The 22336-nt window shown below is 45.7% G+C and overlaps 1 protein-coding gene and 2 long non-coding RNA genes across 3 annotated transcripts; 2 read left to right on the forward strand and 1 right to left on the reverse strand.

Moving 5' to 3' along the window:
- Nucleotides 1-4519: 4519 nt before the first annotated feature.
- Nucleotides 4520-13090, reverse strand: LOC115251007 (uncharacterized). Its single transcript, XR_003889552.1, has 5 exons — nucleotides 12906-13090; nucleotides 7956-8095; nucleotides 7438-7672; nucleotides 7199-7356; nucleotides 4520-4868 (listed from the first exon to the last, which is right to left on the reverse strand). It is a non-coding gene; the product is annotated as an uncharacterized lncRNA (long non-coding RNA).
- dld (deltaD) lies at nucleotides 12548-22143 on the forward strand. Its single transcript, XM_011607132.2, has 14 exons — nucleotides 12548-12684; nucleotides 13282-13357; nucleotides 14090-14169; nucleotides 14828-14896; nucleotides 15964-16033; nucleotides 16423-16523; nucleotides 16594-16737; nucleotides 17026-17127; nucleotides 18078-18268; nucleotides 18335-18505; nucleotides 19865-20054; nucleotides 20366-20503; nucleotides 20793-20882; nucleotides 21661-22143. Exons 1-14 carry the CDS (start codon nucleotides 12646-12648, stop codon nucleotides 21724-21726), a joined length of 1527 nt encoding a protein of 508 aa, XP_011605434.1. The 5' UTR covers nucleotides 12548-12645; the 3' UTR covers nucleotides 21727-22143.
- Nucleotides 14903-15272, forward strand: LOC115251008 (uncharacterized). The gene is made up of 2 exons (XR_003889553.1): nucleotides 14903-15083; nucleotides 15157-15272. It is a non-coding gene; the product is annotated as an uncharacterized lncRNA (long non-coding RNA).
- Nucleotides 22144-22336: the final 193 nt, after the last annotated feature.

Consider the following 22336-nt stretch of genomic DNA (forward strand, 5'->3'; position numbering starts at 1 on the left):
GACGAGGCCAAGGTTGGATTTATAACCTCCCTCCTGGCCGACAAGGCATTGAGCTGGGCCATAGCTGCCGTCGACCTGGACCCCCGCCTCTCCTCAGAATACAGCGCCTTTCGACGGGAGTTCAAGGCTGTGTTCGAGCACCCCACCTACGGTGAAGACGCCGCGAGTCGTCTGCTCGCTCTCCAGCAGGGGTCACGGTCAGTTGCGGAGTACACCCTTGAGTTCCGCATCCTGGCTGCAGAGAGCCGCTGGGGCGAGACCGCGCTCCGTAGCGCCTATCGACGGGGCCTGAGTGAGGCAATCAAGGACCTGATTGTGAGGGACCGCCCCTCGTCACTCAACGAGCTGATCACCCTCTCGCTCCAGATGGATGAACGACTACGGGAGCGCCGCCAGGAGCGCGCCCAACGTGCGGGCGGTTCTACCCGCCAACTCTCCCACCGCACTTCCTCTGCCCCTGACTTCTCCCCTACCAGCACTGCCGCCCCGCCTCCTCACATCCCCTTGCAATCCCCAGCTCACTCCTCCCCCAGAGCCGGAGAGGAACCCATGCAGATCGGCCAGTCCCGTCTCTCACGGCAGGAGCGGGAGCAAAGACTCCGAGACCAGTTGTGCCTGTACTGTGGAAACAACGGCCACTTCATCCAAGCCTGCCCCGTCTGACCAAAAGGGCCTGCTCACCAGTAGGGGGAGTACTGGTGAGCCGAGCTGTGATTCCCCAACCCACCGAACAACACAACCGCCTCTTCCCCGCAACCCTCTCCTGGGATAAGGAGTCTATTCCGGTGAGTGTTCTCATTGACTCTGGGGCTGATGAGTCCCTGATGGACTTTTCTCTCGCGCGTCAAGCTGGCATTCCCCTGGTTCCTCTCGATCGCTCCCTGTCCCCCCAGGCGATCGATGGCCGCTCTCTGGGTAACATCACGCATCGCACCATCCCACTCACCCTAACACTCTCGGGTAATCACATAGAGAGTACACGTTTCCTGGTTTTGCACGCCCCCACCGCTCCACTCGTGTTAGGAAGACCGTGGTTGGAAAGGCACGACCCCCACATCTCATGGGCTTCGGGTCGGATCCTGGGGTGGAGCGTGGCCTGTCACGCCAACTGCCTTCGCTCCGCCCCCTCTCCATCCAGTAATCCCCGGCCCGCGCTCACTCCCCTGGATCTCACTGGTGTTCCCCCTATCTACCATGATTTAGCCCCAGTGTTCAGTAAGGACAATGCTCTGTCCCTTCCCCCTCACCGGCCCTATGATTGCCCCATCGACCTCCTCCCCGGGGCTCCCTACCCCACGGGTCGACTTTACAATCTCTCCATCCCAGAGAAGGAGGTGATGTGCAATTACATCACAGAATCCCTTGCCTCTGGTATCATAAGACCATCTTCATCCCCCTTAGCAGCAGGTTTCTTCTTTGTAGCCAAGAAGGATGGCGGCCTGAGGCCCTGCATCGACTTCCGCAAACTTAACAACATCACCGTTAAGAATAAGTACCCTCTTCCCCTCATGAGTTCCGCGTTCGAGCCTCTCACTCATGCCCGGGTGTTCACCAAGTTAGACCTCCGCAACGCTTACCACTTGGTGCGGATCAGGAAAGGGGACGAATGGAAGACCGCCTTCAACACTCACCTCGGGCACTTCGAATACCTGGTCATGCCCTTCGGCCTCTCCAACGCCCCCGCCGTCTTCCAGGAGTTGGTCAACGATGTGCTCCGAGACATGATCAACGTCTTTGTGGTGATCTACTTGGACGACATCTTGATCTTCTCCCGCACCATGGAGGAGCACCACCAGCATGTTCGCCTGGTCCTCCAACGGCTTTTGGAGAACCGACTCTTCATCAAAGCCGAGAAGTGTGTCTTCCACTCCGCCTCAGTGGGGTACCTCGGCTACATCGTGGAGGAGGGGCGGGTGCGCGCAGATCCGGCCAAGATCCAGGCGGTGGTGGAGTGGCCACGCCCCACCGACCGCACTCAGCTTCGCCGGTTCCTTGGGTTCGCCGGGTTCATCCGGCGGTTCATCAAAGGGTTCAGCCAAGTGGCTGCCCCTCTCTCCGCTCTCACCTCCACCTCGCGCCCTTTCACCTGGACACCGGAGGCTGAGACCGCCTTCTCGGCCCTCAAGGACAGGTTCACGACGGCTCCGGTGCTCGCCCATCCAGACCCCGCTCGGCAGTTCATCGTCGAGGTCGATGCTTCGGACGCGGGCATCGGGGCAGTCCTCTCCCAGCGGTCCGAGGCAGACCAGAAGATTCACCCATGTGCCTACTTTTCCTGCCGTTTTGATCCGGCTGAACGAAATTACGATGTGGGCAACAGGGAACTTCTGGCGGTCTATGGAGCCTTGGTGGAGTGGAGACACTGGCTGGAGGGAGCAAGACACCCGTTCCTTGTGTGGTCGGACCATAAGAACTTGACCTATGTGAGAACGGCCAAGAGACTCAATCCCAGACAGGGCCGCTGGGCTCTCTTCTTCAGTCGGTTTGACTTCACCCTCACTTTCCGTCCAGGTTCCAAGAATATCCGGGCTGATGCCCTCTCCCGCCAGTTTCTGGAGGAATTCCCCGGCGCCCCCAGGGACCCTGACACCATCGTTCCCCCGGCCCGGGTCATAGGGGTCATCTCCTGGCCGATCGAGACGGCCGTCGAGCAAGCCCAGAGAGACGAGCCAGATCCTGGGAACGGGCCTCAGGACCGAATGTTCGTGCCTTCCTCCGTCCGGCCGCAGGTGCTAGAGTGGGGCCACTCCAGTTGTTTCGCCTGCCATCCTGGCGTGCGTCGGACGGCGGAGTTTGTGCAGCGGCGCTTCTGGTGGCCCAACCTCCAAGAGGATGTTCGGGAGTTTGTGGGCGCCTGCACGGTCTGTGCCCGCAGCAAGGCCTCCCATCGCTCGCCAGCAGGCCTTCTGCACCCCCTTCCCGTCCCCAGTCGACCCTGGTCTCACATAGCCCTGGATTTTGTGACGGGCCTCCCCGTCTCGCAGGGGAACGACACCATCCTGACCATTGTGGACCGCTTCTCCAAGGGGGTCCACTTTGTCGCTCTCCCCAAACTCCCTTCTGCTGCAGAAACTGCTGAACTCCTGGTCTCCCACGTCGTACGTCTCCACGGGATCCCCCTTGACGTGGTCTCTGACCGTGGCCCCCAATTCACTTCTAGGGTGTGGCAGGCCTTCTGCAAGGGGATTGGGGCCACGGTCAGCCTGTCCTCTGGGTACCACCCCCAGTCCAACGGACAAGCCGAACGGGCCAACCAGGCTTTGGAGGCGACCCTGCGCTGCGTGACCACCAGCAATCCTGCCTCCTGGTCAAAGTTCCTGCCGTGGGTGGAATACTCCCTCAACGCCATGGAGAGCTCTGCTACTGGTATGTCCCCCTTTCAATGTTTCCTGGGCTACCAACCCCCTCTGTTCCCCCAGCAGGAGCTGGAGATCGCAGTGCCGTCTACCAGGGCCCATCTCCGCCGATGTCGGTGCATCTGGAAGACTGCCCGCAAAGCCATCTTGCGGGCCACTGAGCAGTCCCGGCGTTCGGCCAACCGGCGAAGGAGGCCGGCCCCTGCTTACCGGCCTGGCCAGAAGGTCTGGCTGTTGGCCCGGGACCTCCCCCTCCAGACCTTGCAGACTTCCTCCAGAAAACTGAACCCCCGCTACATCGGTCCCTACACCATCTGCAGCATCATCAACCCCTCTGCAGTCCGTTTGGATCTCCCTGCCGCCCTCAAGGTTCACCCGGTCTTCCACGTCTCGCTCATTAAACCCTTCTCCACCAGCCCCCTGTCCCCTCCTGCTCCGACTCCACCTCCCCCACAGGTCCTGTCGGACGGAGAGCCGGTGTGGAGCGTTAACAAGCTGCTGGCGGTCCGCCGACGGGGAAGGGGCTTCCAGTACCTGGTGGATTGGGTGGGTTACGGCCCCGAAGACCGGAGCTGGGTGCCCCCATCCTATCTCGCTGACCCCTCCCTCCTCGAAGACTTCTACCGAGACCACCCGGATGCTCCTGGGCGGTCGTCCGGTGCCTCCCGTAAGGGGGGGGGTACTGTTGTGACTCCTACTCTGGCCCCACCTCCTCCTGGGCAATCAGCTCAACCACCACCACCTGGGCCCTCTCCTTCAGCTGCACCCAATCCACCCAAACGACTCTGCACCCATAAAAGGCCCCTATGCACTCAGGCCAGTGCTTGATCTTACTGATGTTTTTGGCAACACTTCCCGTCGACCCAGCATCTCTTCAGGCTCCCCAGCGACTCCCTGCGTCTCCCTGCGTCTTCCAGCGACTCCCTGCGACTCCCAGCGTCTCCCCCGGCTCCTCTGCAACCTTCCTAGCCCCTCTTCCTCTGACCTCTTCCCCTTCCTCGGACGGATTTCTCCTGGCCTCTGGACACTTGGACTCCGAAGGGCTCCCCCACGGACTCTCGCCCCTGGATCTCGAACTTGGTTCGTCTGCCGCATCACGCACCTATAGTTTGTCTCGGCCTCTCTCATTTAGTTTCTTCCCTCCTGATTTTTTGCTTCATTAAACCGTCTGAGTTTACTTTTAATTCCCGTGTCTGTCTGCCTTCTTTGGGGTTCCGCCACACTTGACCGCCAGTCCTCTCGAGCTTAACATTCCTTTCCCAAAGTGACGCAAAAAGATTAGTCTACACATTAACTTCTTGTAATTATTGTAATTCAGTTTTATGGGGCTGCCCAAACACGTTGTCAAAGTCTATACAGCTGGTCCAGAATACAGCTGTTAGAGTGCGATTCAAGCAGGACCCGTAAGCAGACAACAAGAGCTGACGGTGTGAAAACAAGATTTTAATTAACTCTGGTAGTGAAAAGGTGCGGAGTGCAGACCGTTCCGCCGAATGAGGGGCGCGTGGTGACCTAGGACGAGACATGAGAAAAACGGGGAAAGTTACTTGACGGGACGGAACACGAGAAGCTACCATGGACCCACGTTTACCACAAAGCTGATGAAACGATCAGACGCTGGTGATCTCCTCTCCTCCCCTCTCCTCTCCTCTCCTCCCCTCTCCTTCTCCTTCTCCCCCTCTCTCTCCTTCTACCTCTCCTCTCCCCTCCCTCTCCTTCTCCTCTCCTTCTCCTTCTCCTTCCCAGGCTTCTGGAGATGATCCCGTAAAAGTCACGCAGGATGCTGCTAACCAGGATGTGGCGCTAATGAACCCAAGACCATTGCCTAGGACTGTTTCCCTCCTAATTGACCAAGAACTGGAGGCCACGTCCCCACCAACAGATATCCAGAATGTGTTGGACCGTGTAAGTAGGGCCACCATCAATAACATGGGGGGGAGGTGGGAGCTCGGCCGGAGGGACCAGGTCCGACTCAGAGGCCGGCTTAATCCGAAATACATGAATGTGGGATAAATCCTAAGTGAAGGAGGCAACATAAGGTAAACTGAGGAGGGGTTGACAATGTGGTCGATAACAAATGGTCCCATGAAACGGGGAGCCAGTTTCCGGGAGTCCACCTGTAGTGAAAGATCTTGTAGAGGCCAAGACCTTCTCAATCAATCAATCAATCAATCAATCTTTATTTATATAGCGTCTTTTACAATCAAAATTGTTTCAAGGCGCTTTCCAGAATCCCAGGGCCTAACCCCAGACAAGCATCAGTGGCAAGGCAAAACTCCCCTTTAACAGGAAGAAACCTTGAGCAGGACCAGGCTCATGTAGGGGGACCCTCCTGCTGATGGCCGGCTGGGTAGAGTTCTGGCCCAGTTGATAGGCAGGGGTTGGAACACGGTGGCGGTTGGCCTTCCTCTGAGTCTGTTGGGAAGCCCGCAGAAGGGAAGAATGGACCTACCTCCACACACTTCTGCAATGACATAGGTTGGCCCGGGCAGAGGGCATGGCCACTTCATCCTCCTGGAATTCAAACAATGGTGGTTGGTATCCCAGGGAAGCCATGAAGGGCAACAATCCAGTGGCAGCAGAGACCAGCAAGCTATGGGCATACTCCACCCAGGGTAGAAACAAACTCCAGGAAGCAGGATTTCAGGCAACTTGAGGGCACTCTCCAAACTCTGGTTGGTCCTCTCCGCTTGACCATTGTACTGCGGATGATACCCAGATGAGAGGCTCACCGAGGCTCCCAGTGCAGCACAGAAAGCTCTCCAGACTTGGGATGTGAATTGGGGTCCTTGGTCTGACACAATATCTTTAGGGAAACCATGGAGACGGAAAACATTTCAGACCAGGAGATCCACAGTCTCTGCAGTGAAAGGGACCTTTGTGAGAGGAATGAAGTGGGCAGCCTTGGAAAAATGATCAACCACAGTGAGGATGGCATTATTCCCGTCCGATGGGGAAGACCGGTGACAAAGTCCACTGCGATGTGTGACCAGGGGCGCAGAGGGCTGTCTAGCAGATTCAGAAGGCCAGCAGGAGTTCGGTGGGAGGATTTTCCACTGCATCTCGAACCATGGAAGGCCACCAGAAACATTGCCTAATGAAGTGCAGAGTCTGAGAGAGCCCAGGGTGGCAGGTAAGTCTGGAGGAATGCCCCCACTGCATGAGGCAGGTCCCACCATGCAGGATGGCGACAGAATAGAGCTAGGCTCAGAGTGGGAGGGATCGGGCAAAAACAGGCGGGGTAGAGCGTCTGGCTTGGCGTTGCGAGAGCCTGGACGGTAAGTGAGGGAGAACCTGAAGCGACCCAAGAAGAGTGCCCACCCTGCTTGTTGGGAGTTCAGTCTCTTGATGTTTCTAAGATAGGACAGGTTCTTATCCATCCAGATCAGGAATGGTTGGGCCAAACCCTCCAGCCAGTGTCTCCATTTCTGCAATGCCAGAACAACTGCAAGCAACTCCTTATTTCCTACGTTGTAGTTCTTTGCTGGGGAGAGCTGCCGACTGAAGAAGGCACGGGGATGGAGCTTCTGGTCAACTGGATGGCGCTGAGAGAGAACCACCCCGACCGCTAAGTCGGACGCATCCACCTCAATCGCAAACTGATGGCTGGGATCCAGGTGATGCAGAATGGGAGTGGAGGTAAACAGGGACTTCAGCTGACAAAATACCACCTCTGCCTCCCCAGACCACTGGAAAGCCCCTAATGTGGAGGTTAGGTTAGTAAGAGGAGCTAGCACCTTAGTATAGTCCCGAATAAAGCGGCAATAGAAATTAGCTAAACCCAAGAATCACTGGAGTTGCTTCCGGGTGGAAGGAGTTGGCCACTCCGCTACTGCACTCACCTTTGCGGGGTCCAGTGAGAACTGTCCCTGCTTCACCACAAACTCAAGGAAGGATGCGTAATTGAGTGGAACTCGCACTTCTCTGCCTTGATGAAGAGCTTGTTCTTGAGAAGATGGTGGAGAATCAGGCGGACATGCAGAACGTGCTCCTCCCTCATCTCGGAGAAGATGAGGATATCGTCAATATACACAAAGACAAACTGATTTAGCGTGTCCCGAAGAATGTCGTTAACCAACACCTGGAATACTGCAGGTGCGTTGGTCAGACCAAAAGGCATGACTAAGTACTCATAGTGTCCTAGGGGGGTGTTGAAAGTGGTTTTCCACTAATCGCCCTGACGGATCCGGATCAGATTGTAAGCATTCCGCAGGCCGTGTTTGGAGAAGATCCGGCCTCGATGGAATGGACCAAAAGCAGAGTTGTGAAGGGGTAAAGGGTACTTATTCTTGGAGGTGATGTCATCGAGGCCTCCGCTGTATAGTAAATAGGTAGAGGATAGGATAGGTAGGAGAGGAGAGGAGAGGAGAGGAGAGGGGTAGAGGAGAGGAGAAGTAGAGTGAAGGGGAGGTAGAGGAGAAGGAGAAGGAGGAGGGGAAAGAGGAGAGGAAAGGAAAGGAGAGGAGAGGGAGAGGAAAAGGAGAAGGAGGGGGAGAGGAGAGGAGAGGAGAGGAGAGGAGAGGCACAGAGCACAGAAACACACACAAAAAATATGATATAGTAGACTGTATAAGATAATAGACTGTACAAAGAAGATACCTGCTCCAAACTGCTCAGTAAAGAGGAGAGAGCTGAGCGCAGGCAGTTTGAATGACAGCTCAAGCTCCAGCTTGTGAGCGTCCTGGCCGACCAGTCAAACTGTGGGTTGTGGCGGGCAAGCCAGGCGGCACTGAGGACTCCTGGGAAGGAAGAAGAGTGGATAAGAAAAAACTGGATCGTCTCCCAGTGATTACCTGATATGACAAGGGTGGGTTGCTTTGGCCAGGACATTGCCATCTAAACCCAGGATGGTCTTTAGCTCGGACAGGGCCTCCACGGGGATGTTTGCCTGCTTGGCCATATTGAGGTCAATAAAACTGTCGTCAGCACTGAATTCTACCAAGAACGAGAGGCAAATAGACTTGTGAAGCAAGAGGAGTGTTCCAAGGTGTGTCAGGCGTAGAGCAGGATACGGCCACACTCACCAGCACCCTTTAATCCCAATCACAGGTTCCAGCCTCTGAAACAGGATGCTGTGATCAACTGTATCAAAGTCAGCAGTGAGGTCCAGCAGAACCAGCATAGAAACTAGTCCATGATCTGACGCTATAAGATCATTAGTAACTTTAATAAGTGCTGTCTCTGTTCTGTGGTGGGCTCTAAATCCTGACTGAAAAATCCTCTGCAGGTGCTCTGGTAACTGAGTCACCACCACTTTCTCAAGAATTTTATAGATAAAAGAAAGGTTGGATATCAGCTTATAATTTCTAACAAATCAGGATCAGTGATGGTTTGTTAAGTAACGGTTGAATTACTGCCACCTTGTAGGAGCAGGGTACATAACCTGTCACTAAAGAACAATTGATCTGGTAAATAATAGAGCTTCCTATAATTGGTAAAATATCCTTCAACAGGTGTGTTGGGATGGGATCTAAAAGACATGTGGTGGACTTGGATTTCTGAATTAGGGAAAGACACCTCAGAAAAATATATAGTGGTGAAGAAGTTTAAGGGCTCGTTTGAGACCCAGTATGTTCCCACAGACGACACATCTGGTGATGGCCTAATTAACCTCTTCTCTGATAACTTGATCTTTATCAGTGAAGAAGCTCATGAAGTCTTCACCACTAAAGGAAGAAGGAATATGTGGCTCTAAAACACTGTGACTCTTGGTTAATTTGGCCACAGTGCTGAAAAGAAATCTGGGGTTATTCTGGTTTTCTTCAATTAAAGAAGAAAAGCAAGCTGTTCTAGCCTTACAGAGGGCCTTTTTTTATAAACTACACCTTCTGATTTACTATTTTCTTTTTCATGGGGAACAACAGAAACAAGTGTGATTATTACTGAGGCTGCTGCACCTTCAGCAACAGAGTAAACCTCGGCGGGGCTAAAAATATAATGATTAATCCCTGGAGAAACACACGGTGGTCCTGGGATTAGCACAGGGATCGCATCCTTAACTTTAGCTGCAGCATTATCTGAAAGACGTCTGCTATAGTAAGACTGTGTTCTGAACATAGAAGAATCCTTAATCATAAATGTAAAAGTCATCAAAGAATGATCTGACAGGAGTGGGTTCTGAGGGAACACTGACACATGTTCTACCTCAACGCCGTAAATCAGAACTAGATCAAGGGTGTGGTTGAAGCTATGAGTTGGTTGATTTATCTGTTGAAGGAAACCAACTGATTCAAGTAATGGAATGAAGCCATTTATAAAGCTGTCATTTACAACTTCTATATGGATTTTAAAGTCTCCAATAATGATGACTTTATCTGTTCTGAGGACTAAGTCAGATAAGAAGTCAGAGAACTCAGACAAGAACTCTGAATGTGGCTCATCATGGGGCCGATATATGACTACAAACAAAAGTGGCTTTTCTGTCCTCCAGTTCAGATGGGTGATGCCAAGAGTCAGGCTTTCAAATGAAGTGGAGCTATGTTTTGGTCTAGGATTAATTAATATCTTGGAGTGATAGATTGCTGCCAAATCCCCTGGGTAGGAGGAATAAATTCATTTAAGGTAACATACTCCTCCTCCTCAATGTGATGATCAGCTATCAGGTCGTGCACTATGAAGAGAATTCTTTTATCTTGTTAGCATCTTTTATCTTGTTAGCATGTGTTATACTATATGTCTTTGTTTTCTGTTACAGTTAGTTTAGAAGTTAGGGATAGTATATAATCTTTAGTAGGAATAAGCGTAAGCAAGTCAGTTGACCCTTCCTTGACATGAATGTTGTTTGGACGATTGGAGCCAGGAGGAGACAGTCAGACGGAAAGTGGTAGACCCCCATCGTAAAATGTGACAGCATAGTTTACTGGTGTTGATAAAGACCTCTGACCTGGCTATCTGGGAAGATAATGGAGAAGAAGGACCACACCAACACCAAAGGAGGCTGGAAGAAGAAGATGAGGTCATCCAAGAAGAAGGACTGGATTGGACTGAATTAGCATCAATAATTTACATATGTCTTTCTATAAAAGACTGAGCCAAGGGATAGTTAGGTTGTCAGACTTCATGCCCTGACAATTGACTCTGTTGTTGGTAGGGTTATGAACTGGCCCAGAGCTCTGTATATTTGTATCTTGAATTGATTCTATTTGCTAAATACATTTTGAAATTGGCATTTGTTTACTTGAAGTCTTCATTTAAATTTACACAAAGATATCTAATATTTAACAGTCCACATTTAATTGTGCTGTTAGTGTCTTCTATTTTTGCTTTGGTATTAATTTTAATAATATTATGGTGATTGACCGCTCCCTTGCTCTGTGCTTGGTGACCTTTTAATCGTGGAACACAGACTATATATATATATATACTGTATATATATATATATATATATATATATATATGTAATGGCTGATATCGAGAAAACATACCAGTGGCTGACAAAGGCCGGACTGAAAGACAGCACAGATGCACTACTCTTGGCTGCACAAGTACAGGCCCTGAGCACCAGAGCAATAGAGGCCAGGGTCTACCATACCAGACAAGAGGGAGGCAAGGCATACGTGGAGCGGCATTACCAGGTGGCTGGCATAGTGTACAGGAACATCTGTACTGAGTATGGACTGGAGGTCCCAGGGTCCAGGTGGGAGACAACCCCGAAACTGCTGGAGAACAAGCATGCCAAGATCCTGTGGGACTTCCTGATCCAGACTGACAAGATGGGGGTGGCCAACCAGCTTGACATAGTGGTAGCAATCATAGATGTAGCAATCGCGAATGATAGCAACATCAGGAGGAAGGAACACGAGAAGCTGGAGAAGTACCAAGGGCTGAAGGAGGAGATGAAGAGAATGTGGGGCATGAAGTGGTCCCAGTAGTGATTGGGACACTAGGGGCAGTAACAAACAACCTGAGTAGATGGCTCCAACAGATACCAGGAACCACATCAAATATCTCTGTCCAGAAGAGCGCAGTCCTAGGAACAGCTAAGATCCTACGCAGAACCCTCAGACTCCCAGGCCTCTGGTAGAGGACCCGAGTCTGAAGGAAGGAGGCAGGAGGAAGGAGGGCAAGGAAGAGATTTTTTTTTTTTGACTGAAAAAAACCCTCTTCTATCTATCTATCTATCTATCTATCTATCTATCTATCTATCTATCTATCTATCTATCTATCTATCTATCTATCTATCTATCTATCTATCTATCTATCTATCTATCTATCTATCTATCTATCTATCTATCTATCTATCTATCTATCTATCTATCTATCTATCTATCTATCTATAGTGACTGGATAGGCCAGTGGTTTACGCCACTGACTTTGGTACGGAAGGTTGTCGGTTCGAATCCAGGCGAGCCCTTAGGAAAGGCTCCTTACGTGTAAACCATATGAGCAGAACATTAACTGATAGAGGCTTGGACGTTGCCCGGGTCAACAAGGTCCGCGTCAGGGAACCAGGGCTACCTGATGTCAAATTGGCTACTAGAACAAGGCATACATGGCAGAGAACATGGTACTGATAGAGTGTCACTACGGGAGTAACCCTAGTGGCGATCGGGACACTAGGGGCAGTAACACCCAACTTGAGTAGATGGCTCCAACAGATACCAGGAACCACAGAAGAGCGCAGTCCTAGGAATAGCTAAGATCCTGCGCAGAACCCAGGCCTCTGGTAGAGGACCTGAGTCTGAAGGAAGGAGGCACTGCCTAGGAGGGCAAGGAAGAGTTTTTTTGGTTTTTTTTTATATATATATATATATATATGACAAACCCTAGTTTGTCATGCTATTTTGGGTCGAATAAAATTGCCCAAGTTCCTAGAAATAAGAGCGGCACCTTCCTGGGTGGATCGACGCTGTGTCTCCTAATCAGATTAGGTTTTCCCCAAACACTTTTCCAATTGTCTCGTTACTAATTAATTTAATTTCGTAAATAATGACTTTATTCTAGTCACTAATTACTTTAATCTCGTAAATAATAAAAAAAATCTTAATGTGGCCCTAATACTCCATTGTAGTTGAACACTCATGTCAGATTAAAAAAAGGTTCTGAGCATCCTTACTTTTAATTAAGCAATTACACAAATAAAGAACCATATATACAATATAAATACATTCTAACACACGAAAGTGGCAGACAAAATGAATTATAAATTAGATTAATAATTTTGCTCTTCATGACGCAATTCTCATGCGACGGATAGCGTGTGTCGCGATTGTTGCGCATGCTTAGTGGCAGGAGTCCTTGGCTAGCTAGGTTGACTACTTTACACTACCAGTGAAGGGATACATATAAAATGCAGAGCTGGACCCATTTATACCGCTCCCTGGCAACGGTACTAGCAATTTCTTTTCCATATCCCGTATTCGCCTCATGTGTAGTTCAGTTTTGCTTCTGTTAATACGGACATTGTCTCCTCTGCGGCCCGATCCGGGCTTGTCTGTCCCAGAGAGACATTTTAATTCCACGGTCAGATTACGTCATTGTTGAAAGAAAAATATATTTTTAAATGATGTCACAGCACAATAGCGTTAACAGAGTTAAATGTAAACTCACCGGTATAAATCTTGTTTCGTTGACTGCAAAGAATTCGAACGAACAATTCAAATGTGTGTCAAAAAATCATATTACGGTAGTTTGTTGTTTGCAGCCTTGAATGAGACGCGTCAGTGTCCCCATGAGTCAACACACAGAATTTTAATAACATGTTATTTTGTTTTGGGTTTTTTTCTCCATATAGTAGCGAAAGATAGTAAGACGTTAAACCTGGTAAAATACTCTTATTTTTTTGACTGTGTTGCTCTTAAACATACACGTTAAATGTTGTGGAGTCCTGTGTTCACAGTCTTCATACACAAAATCCACCCACGAAGGTGTGTAAATACCATATAGTACCTATATTTTCATGGTTTTTGTTTGATTTGTCTCACAGCGGAGCCACAACTTCCCCTGCAAACTTAATGGAGCTGCAGCTCTGTCCATCAGAACCTATGCGGACAAAGCGGCAAGTAAGATGACTTATCTTTACTTGAAATGTCTAATCTGCAAATAGTTGTAATTGTAATACTTCTCGAGCTCATTGAATTATATTTTCTATTTTTGTCTAAAAATTTGATGAGTATCCTCATTGAGTTTGGATGAGCAATAAATTACAGTTTTGGCGTCCAAAAGAACCAGTGGGGGTTTGAATATTATAAACCCCTTTATAAAAATTAAATATGTTTGGGCTGGTCATATTAATCTAATTGATTGACACTTATATTGGTGACGTTTTTGCATGCTGTACCAGTTTGTTGTATTAAAGACAAACTGAGCTGTTAGGCAAAGGTCTAAAATCACTAGTCAGTTTACAGCCTTCCCCTAACCTGTGGTCATGAGCCATGGCATAATGAATACCATCATAAATGTAAAGGGCTTAAATGAGTTCTCCTAAAGTGTAGGTGGGTAGATATAGAGAGTGAGGAGCTTGACATTCAAGAGTGAATAGTTCTTTAGGTCAAGAAGAGACAATTTAGATATTTGAGGTCAGGATGCCTCCAAAAAATCTCCATAGGTGATACCCCAAACCAGGCCAAGGACCAATAGGGGGGTTCTCCTGGAGGAGCTCAAGGAAGAAGCTGCTCTGAACTTCTTCAATGAAAACACAGCCTCCAAATGCTGGATTTGGATAAACCAAGTTAAAGTGTGAGAGAAATTATGTTCTGAGCTGCTGTTAAAATAGATGCATTTCATCTTGGCAGTTGATGCAGATCTGACAGTTGTTGGTTCTGGTCCAGGTGGTTATGTTGCTGCCATTAAAGCTGCACAACTTGGCTTTAAGGTAGGATATATATATATTTATATATATATGTATATATATATATATATGTGTGTGTGTGTATATATATATATGTATATATATATGTGTGTATATATATATATATATATATATATATATATATATATATATATATATATATATATAAAGTAAAGTATAAAACAACATAAAGGTTATTTGCACAATCAATTTTGGATTTAATCACAAAAACACCTGGCTGTGCCATGCTAGTAGTGCATATAATTTCTGCACTGCAAAAAGAACAAATAAAAAGCTGGCAATCAAGAGCAAACAAACATGCCTGGTTTCTTCATCACTCTAATCTTTATAGGAGAGACACAAATAGAAATCAAATGTTCACTATAGCGCAGTAAACACACAAAACATTCCAACATCCCCCACAAGGTAATTTGTCACCATGAAAGATGGATGAATCTTCCACCAGGACTAAGATCTGCAGCATCCTGAAAAATACCCTAAAGATGACTCTTAAAAAAAAATGTTTTGGAGTGGTCAAGTCTAAGGTGATTCTGAATAACAGGCCATTTATTACTATTAAGGATTGACTGTGCAAATAATTCCAAAATAAACTTGATACTTAATGTGTCACAGCATGTAAAACACTGATATAGACATTCTTAATAAATCCTTCCTTCTTTAGACGGTGTGTGTCGAAAAAAATCCCACGCTTGGTGGAACCTGTCTGAATGTCGGATGCATCCCCTCAAAGGTAACGCATGAACTTTTTTTTTTTTTTTCCATCATCAGTACCTTGTTATGGGTTCAGCCATTTAGTGAAGGGTAATTTGAAAGGGTAGGCAATTTCTTTCTGAACTAATGAGTTGTGGTATAGATCTGAAGGTTCATGCATACTACATAGAGGCCCTTTTCATCTGACCCCGTGTGGAGATCTGAGGGTGAGGGCTGTGTTGTGCCTGTTGTTTTATTTGTGTTTTGTAATGAATAACAGTTTTTATTTGTCTTTGACAGAAAGAAAGGTGTACCACGATGAAGGTGTTTTAAGTGTGGACTAAATGAGTAATCAGTAAAATGTCTGTTAAAGTGTCTTTCTTCACATTAAAACTCCTCAGATTCCTCCACAAAAATAGCCATTTTGCCTTTTTGTAGGTGTTTTCAGAACAGACCGAAAAGGACAATGTCCTGTCCACCTCAAAGATACCTGAATGCCCCACCTCCTGGCCTTTGATTTTTAAGTGGTTGTAGTAGTAGGAGGGTAGAGTCATCAAGTGTCACTCTCCTTCAGCAGCACAGCACCTTAGTCTTAGACATGTTGAAAAGTGAGTGTAACTGTTGGTGATATGCTGTTAGAGTCCATCAGGTGAGCCTCCAATGTTCTGTCATCCACCTGTTTGAGAAGGGTATATTGGGGGTATATCCATGTCGCAGGTTATCTTGTTTGTGTCGACAGAGAAAAGAATGGATTATAAGATTGTGGGGTCCCTGATTTTATGACAATGCTGACCGTAATATGCTGTGATTTGTCCTGTACAGTCTCTTTAAAAATGCTCCCTTTAACAGGAAGAAACCCTGAGCAGCACCATATGAATCAAAAAATATGTAGTATAACAATAAAAGAACACAGTAGTAATACTAATGTCCATTTGTATGATTGTGACAGTATTCACTTTATCATTAAGGAAGGCAAAGTGTCGCTTGACAATCTTTTTGATTTTCCATTAAGTGTGTTAAAATCAATGTACTCGTCCTTGAAAAGTGGAACATTTTCCTGAAAATGTGAAATCATCCATTTTAAATGTTCGTATTTGGTGTCTGCAGGCTCTGTTGAACAACTCCTACTTTTACCACTTAGCTCATGGAAAGGACTTCGAAAGCAGAGGAATCGAAAGTAAGAAGCCTTGTCTTTTTTTGAAGATATCTGTTGTTCATTTCACAATCTGATGGTGTCTTCAGGTTCAGGCTCCTGCGCAGCTGAGAAGAAGATACATTTTTCCTTTGTCATATTTGTAGAACAATGTCTACATTAAATCTGATTTTTTTTTTGCCAACTGGGACTCTTTTTATAACTGAACAATGAATTCATATTCAACCGGAATCTGTTGTTTGATGATTGATAATCATTTTAGCTATAAATCACTTTCATTCTTTGTTTATTATCCCCCAAAAGGTAAAATTTCACTGCATACTTTTTTTATTTTTGGGTTGTTTTTTTTTGTTTGTATTTATGAAATTATATTATATGTAAATTGTATGGAGACATGGATGCGTCTATATTAGTTTCAGGTATCTCGTTGAACCTGGAGAAGATGATGGCTCAGAAGAGCGGTGCAGTCAAAGCTCTCACTGGAGGAATTGCTCATCTCTTTAAACAGAACAAAGTTGGTTCCTTCACTGTTTTCCATTTCATTTAAAGAGTAAATGTTCCTGCCATAACATGAGTTCCCTTAGGTGACACATGTCAATGGTTTTGGGAGGCTGACTGGTAAAAATCAGGTGACAGCCACTGCAGCTGATGGCAGTGAGCAGATTATCAACTCCAAAAACATCCTCATTGCCACTGGCTCTGAAGTTACACCCTTCCCTGGAATTCAGGTATGGAATTCAAGGCCTTGAATTTCTTTTTTTCTTTTTTTTTCTCTATCACAATTGCAGAAGTGTATCCCTTTTCCCATTTAGTTAAGCCTTCAATGGGTCTACACGGAAGGGTTTAACCATCTGGGTGGGTTATGTTTCAGAACAGGTCAAAAGGTCTTCTGTTGAATCTTGAGAATGCAGTCATAAAACTATGGAAAAAGTAGAAAGGTGTAAATTTATCTTCAAAAGGAAAGAAAAGTGAATATCTTCTTGCCTGTTAAAGATGTCAAAATTTTTTATCCACAGATTGATGAGGACATAATCGTGTCTTCTACAGGGGCTCTTTCTTTAAAAAAGGTTCCAGAGGAGATGATTGTGATTGGAGCTGGTGTCATTGGAGTAGAACTGGTCAGTATCTCTCACAGCAGCCACACAAATAGCAGATTTGACTGAAAGATCATTGGTGAAAATGTTAGAGCTTCCCCAGCTTCTACTAAAATTTTAGGCCAGCTCAGTTACAGATGTTTAAATCTCTCCTAGAGTATAAAAAACAGTTCCTGTTCCATATTATTATGGTGTGTGTTTTAGACCAAACATTTGAAAAGTGAATGCAGTTGGCAATAATGGAATTTCCACTGCAATACTGAGAAATAGCCCTCCTTTCTGGCAGTTCCATCTTCAGCACCTTCTACCAACATTTTCTCGGTCTCTCCTCTGGACATGTCTGAACCATCTCTTTACTTAGAGAACATCTGTCAAAATACTTTCCCTCTGATGTTCTCATTCTTGATTTTCTCCATCGTGGTTCCTCCCTAAGATGATCTCAACGTCTGTGTTGCCTCCAGCTCTGCCTCCCATCTCTCCTTAGTCAAGATGTTCACATGCACAGCTTAAACGAGCTATGCTCTTTTTTGGTCTTTGGAGTGTTTTTGGAATTTGTTCCTTGCTGCAGTTTACGTGCAAGTTAGGTAACTGATGGGAAGATGTCCTCCTTAACACTTGGTGGCGTTGTGCATCTTTTCAGCATGGCAGTATGGCCCTTTTCCAGTTGACATATTACATCATATAACAAACTACCGGACTCAGGGGGCAAACCAGAATTTCTAACAGTAGATAATTGTGCAGCATTTGGTTTTTTTTCAAATGTTCTGTCTCTAAAGTGTCTCTAAAGCAGACAGCCTGGCTGGTCTCATTATCATCATCTACGCCTTTATCTGCTGATTCCATTCTTCTCTTTTCCTCTTTTATCAGCTCTTTTTTTGTTTATTCTTCATCTGATAAAGTTGAAGAGCTTAATGTTTTTGTCTTTACACTACTTTTTCAGTAATTGCTTCTTATTTTACCTTCCACTCTTGCAGGGATCCGTGTGGCAACGACTGGGTTCCAAAGTGACAGCAGTGGAATTCTTGAGCCATGTGGGTGGAATGGGCATTGATATGGAGATGTCCAAAAACTTCCAGCGCATTCTGCAGAAGCAGGGTTTCAAGTTCAAGCTCAGTACAAAAGTCCTGGGAGCCACCAAGCGTCCAGATGGCAAAATTGATGTGGCGTGAGTGTAACAATGAAACCTGAATCTGTGAGTTTTCTTTTTTTAAACTTTCTCTCTGTCTTTCAGAGTGGAGGCTGCTGCTGGAGGGAAGAATGAGACATTAACCTGCGATGTACTGTTGGTCTGCATTGGCAGAAGACCTTTTACTCAAAATCTTGGTTTGGAATCTCTTGGCATTGAGCTGGACAACCACAGCCGAATCCCTGTCAATCACCGCTTCCAGACTAAAGTGCCGAGGTACCTTGAGTTTTAGCTATGGGGTGCAGAAATGTGTTAGCTTCTTCTCTTGGCACAATATCAAGTTGTATGTGTACGACTAAAGCAGCATAGTGGTAAAAGAAAAGAAAACTAGCATAACTCCTTTCATCACATAATAGCAATTCAATTCAATCTTTATTTATATGGCACTTTTCATACACTGGGTAGCACAAAGTGCCTCACAAAGGATAAAAACAACAAAGAGAAACAAGAGAATCAAGAAAAAGGACACATACACACACATATGCATACACACACACCCACACACACAAACAAGCTGAGACATGGCTGGGCACCGAGACCTGAGGCGAAGGAGACGCCACCTTTGGGGGCCCACCAGGCCAGGGGCGAGGTCAAAATGCTTAATTTTTTTAATGACTATACATTGTTTCATAATGACATTTCGTCATTCTGTCAGATACAAAGGATTGTCTAAAGCATTCTAGTGCACAATTTATAAATGAAAGGTGCATTTGGATATCGCATTAGAACTCCTGATTTTAGAAGTATTATGGTATGATATTTCTTAGGCTGTAGTTAGAAAATGTATAAAATACACCCTTGCTGCCCACCTTTACCAGTCAACCTGGCAGTAGCCAAGTACCAAGGCCCGAGCGTTTTTTTCTCACCACTTTGTCCAACTCTATAGAGACTTCGTCTGGTGGGATGCGGCTCCCTCATCCCTAACCCTTGAGAGGGGATGAAAATCCCTATCTATATTTATAGATCTATTGTCATATATCGGATTGGAAAACTCAACAGGTTTAACTACATGGGTTTTCTACGATTTATGTGGGGGGGAAAAAGTACTTGCATTATATCCCAAACCTAAAGGGGATATCATGTAAAACTTACTTTTTCCAGTGCTTTAGTATATGTATTTGCTCCTCCAGAGTGCCGCCCCACACCGTAAGTGTCAATTCCAACAACAAATTTAATGTTTTGTAACAAAATGTGTCTCAAAGTGATACGTCTGAATTCCTCCCATAATTGTTACGTGAGGATGATTTGAATACTGGTAATGATGCTGGGTATTTCCTCCCTTCTACCATCCTTACGTCGTCCCCCTGGCAGAAGAGGTGGGCACTGCAAAGACTGGGTGGTGCTCGCAGTAACCGATTAGAATTTTAAGTCAGACTGGCTGTTGAGAGCGGAAAGAGCAGTGAAGTTGGTGCATTTAAAGTCTGACTGGACTTAATCCTTCAGTTTTTACAACCAATGCACCTTACTAATATTTTATTGAGACAACAAGCAACCACTTTACATGCTGAAAAGGAGCATAATATGTAGCCTTTAAGATGTTACAGGTAGAATAATGTCTTTGCTACTTTTTTTTAGTGTTTATGCCATCGGGGACGTTGTTGCTGGTCCAATGTTGGCCCACAAAGCTGAAGATGAAGGCATCATCTGTGTGGAGGGAATGGCTGGTGGTGCCGTTCATATCGACTACAACTGTGTTCCTTCAGTCATCTACACACATCCTGAGGTGGCTTGGGTTGGCAAGACAGAGGAGCAACTGAAAGAGGAGGTTAGTGTGATGACGAAGACAGTAGAGCTTAAGTTTTCATTTAGAATGAAGAGTGGAATCTAAGGAACTTAACAGAGAAGAGAAAAATATCTATACAAAATAATTTGTCCTCCTTCTATAATAAGGCCATTCATGTCCCAGTGTAACCTGTCTGCTTATCCATTATAAATATTTATCTTTGCCTGTTCCATCTGTTTTGTATTTAAACCATATATTCAGGAACTGCAAATGAATCTGTTTCTATAAAAGATCAGAGCGACTGAGGCTGATTTTCTGATTTCCTGGTTTTGGTCATGTGACTGTGTCAACAGGAAGTTCCCTATAGAGTTGGCAAGTTCCCTTTTGCCGCCAACAGCCGAGCCAAAACCAATTCTGACACTGATGGCATGGTGAAGATCCTCAGCCACAAGGAGACAGACAGGATGCTTGGAGCTCACATCGTTGGATCTGTAAGTTTAACATCGCACACATCAGCAGGGAAATTGAGTGAATTTTGTATGGCACTTTTTGCCACATTGTATTGTGCAGAAATCAGAACTTTTTTTCGAAGCATTTCCTGAAAATTATTGATGCAAATTCTGTGCCTGAGGACTTTACGATGAAGGTGGTGCCAATTATAAGATAAAATAACTTTTAGCCTGTGACACTTTTAACTTTTTCACAAAGTGACTCAAGCAAACACTCAAACTTTGAGTGACTTTAAGAACTTGTTAAACATGTTTCTCTTTTCTCCTCCAGGGGGCAGGAGAGATAATCAATGAAGCTGCTCTGGCCATGGAGTATGGAGCCTCCTGTGAGGATGTTGCCAGAGTCTGCCATGCTCATCCTGTGTGTCCCGCACAAACACACACACTCACAGTCTGATCATACCTATTTTGTGCATAGAATATACAGTGGAACCTCTACTTACGAAATTAATTGGTTCCGGAAATTGTTTCGTAACCTTAAAATTCCGTAAGTAGAGACGTGTTTTCCATGTAAATGCCCTAATCCGTTCCAAGCCCCCAAAAATTCGCACATAATTTTTTTTTATAAATCATAAAAATGCATCAAAACATGTAACAAATACATGTTACAATTAGATTACCGCACAATAAATGTAGGAATTCAGTGCAAGGCTTCTCCAGGAACAAAATGAACTTTATTACAGGCTAATCTTACGTTAGCCGTCATTACTAGCAACGAATGTTAACACTTGTGGTAACACCGCCATCTAATGGACAAACATACAAACACCCACAATAAATCCCGAAGACGACGACGAAGAAGACGCTTAGATACACACAAACTTGTACATATTGACATCCCTCCTAGCCAATGGGATTACAGGAAGATGCTAGGTGATAGCCAATGGCAGAGCAGCTACAAGCATGTTTGTGTTCGCTAAACTCCGCAAGCTGCGAGTAGCAGCGGTAGCGTATTTTTGCCTTTCTTATCCTGAAATTTCTTTCCTAATGAGGAAATATTTTCCCGTTGAGACGTTTCGTAACCTGAAAATTTCGCATGTAGAGACGTTCGTAAGTAGAGGTTTCCACTGTATTTAGTATTAATGAAAGAACAATGCAGTTAACTCACAGCCATTGTAAAAACCTTTTTCCTCATCTAGACAGTGTCAGAAGCCTTCAGAGAAGCAAATCTTGCTGCCTCCTTTGGAAAAGCCATCAACTTCTGATAGTCACATCCCTGCTGCAACTTCAGTGTAAATGGGTGAAGAATCTGGAAGCTGTCAAAGTATCCATTCAGCTCGATTTGATCTCCTGTGTTTCCTCCCTCTGGTTCACATTCACAATGTAATTTATATGTTCTCAATAAAAGGAAAAATTATTTGGTTTGTAAAAACAGTAAATGTACCTCACTTTTTATGTTTCTGAAAAGAGCCTCTTGGCCACTCCTTCATACTTAATTTAATTTGACATTGCTACTTTCCTTGTTAGCAAATATTAAAAGTTTTCAGGACTTTTCTGATCAAAGATGATTTGATTACTGCCATGGAAGCATTTAGGATTGTGGATAAGTGGGCATAAGGACGTTTTGATGCATATTTAAAGCGTTGTTTGGTGACTGTATTAAATCCAGATTTTCAAAAATATATTTCAGAGCATTTGAAATTTTATGTAATACATTCCTTTACAAATTTCTCCTTCCATTCTAATTTGTCAGATGTATCCTATTTTTCTATATTTCACGCATTTGAAAATAGATTTCAAATGTGTTTTAAAACAATTAATGAAATTTACATTTCAATCAAGTCTGTCCTGATCTACTTTCTTTGCTTTCTAAAA

Source organism: Takifugu rubripes, chromosome 9 (genome assembly GCF_901000725.2).
Source record: "Takifugu rubripes chromosome 9, fTakRub1.2, whole genome shotgun sequence".
NCBI classification, from domain to species: Eukaryota; Metazoa; Chordata; class Actinopteri; order Tetraodontiformes; family Tetraodontidae; genus Takifugu; species Takifugu rubripes.

Bases quoted from the DNA above. Each gene is read 5' to 3' on its own strand.
- dld (XM_011607132.2), top strand. From the start codon at position 12,646: ATGCAGAGCTGGACCCATTTATACCGCTCCCTGGCAACG. The intron at 16,524-16,593 runs GTTGGTTCCTTC...GAGTTCCCTTAG, and splicing joins ATCTCTTTAAACAGAACAAA to GTGACACATGTCAATGGTTT. The intron at 16,738-17,025 runs GTATGGAATTCA...TTTTATCCACAG, and splicing joins CACCCTTCCCTGGAATTCAG to ATTGATGAGGACATAATCGT.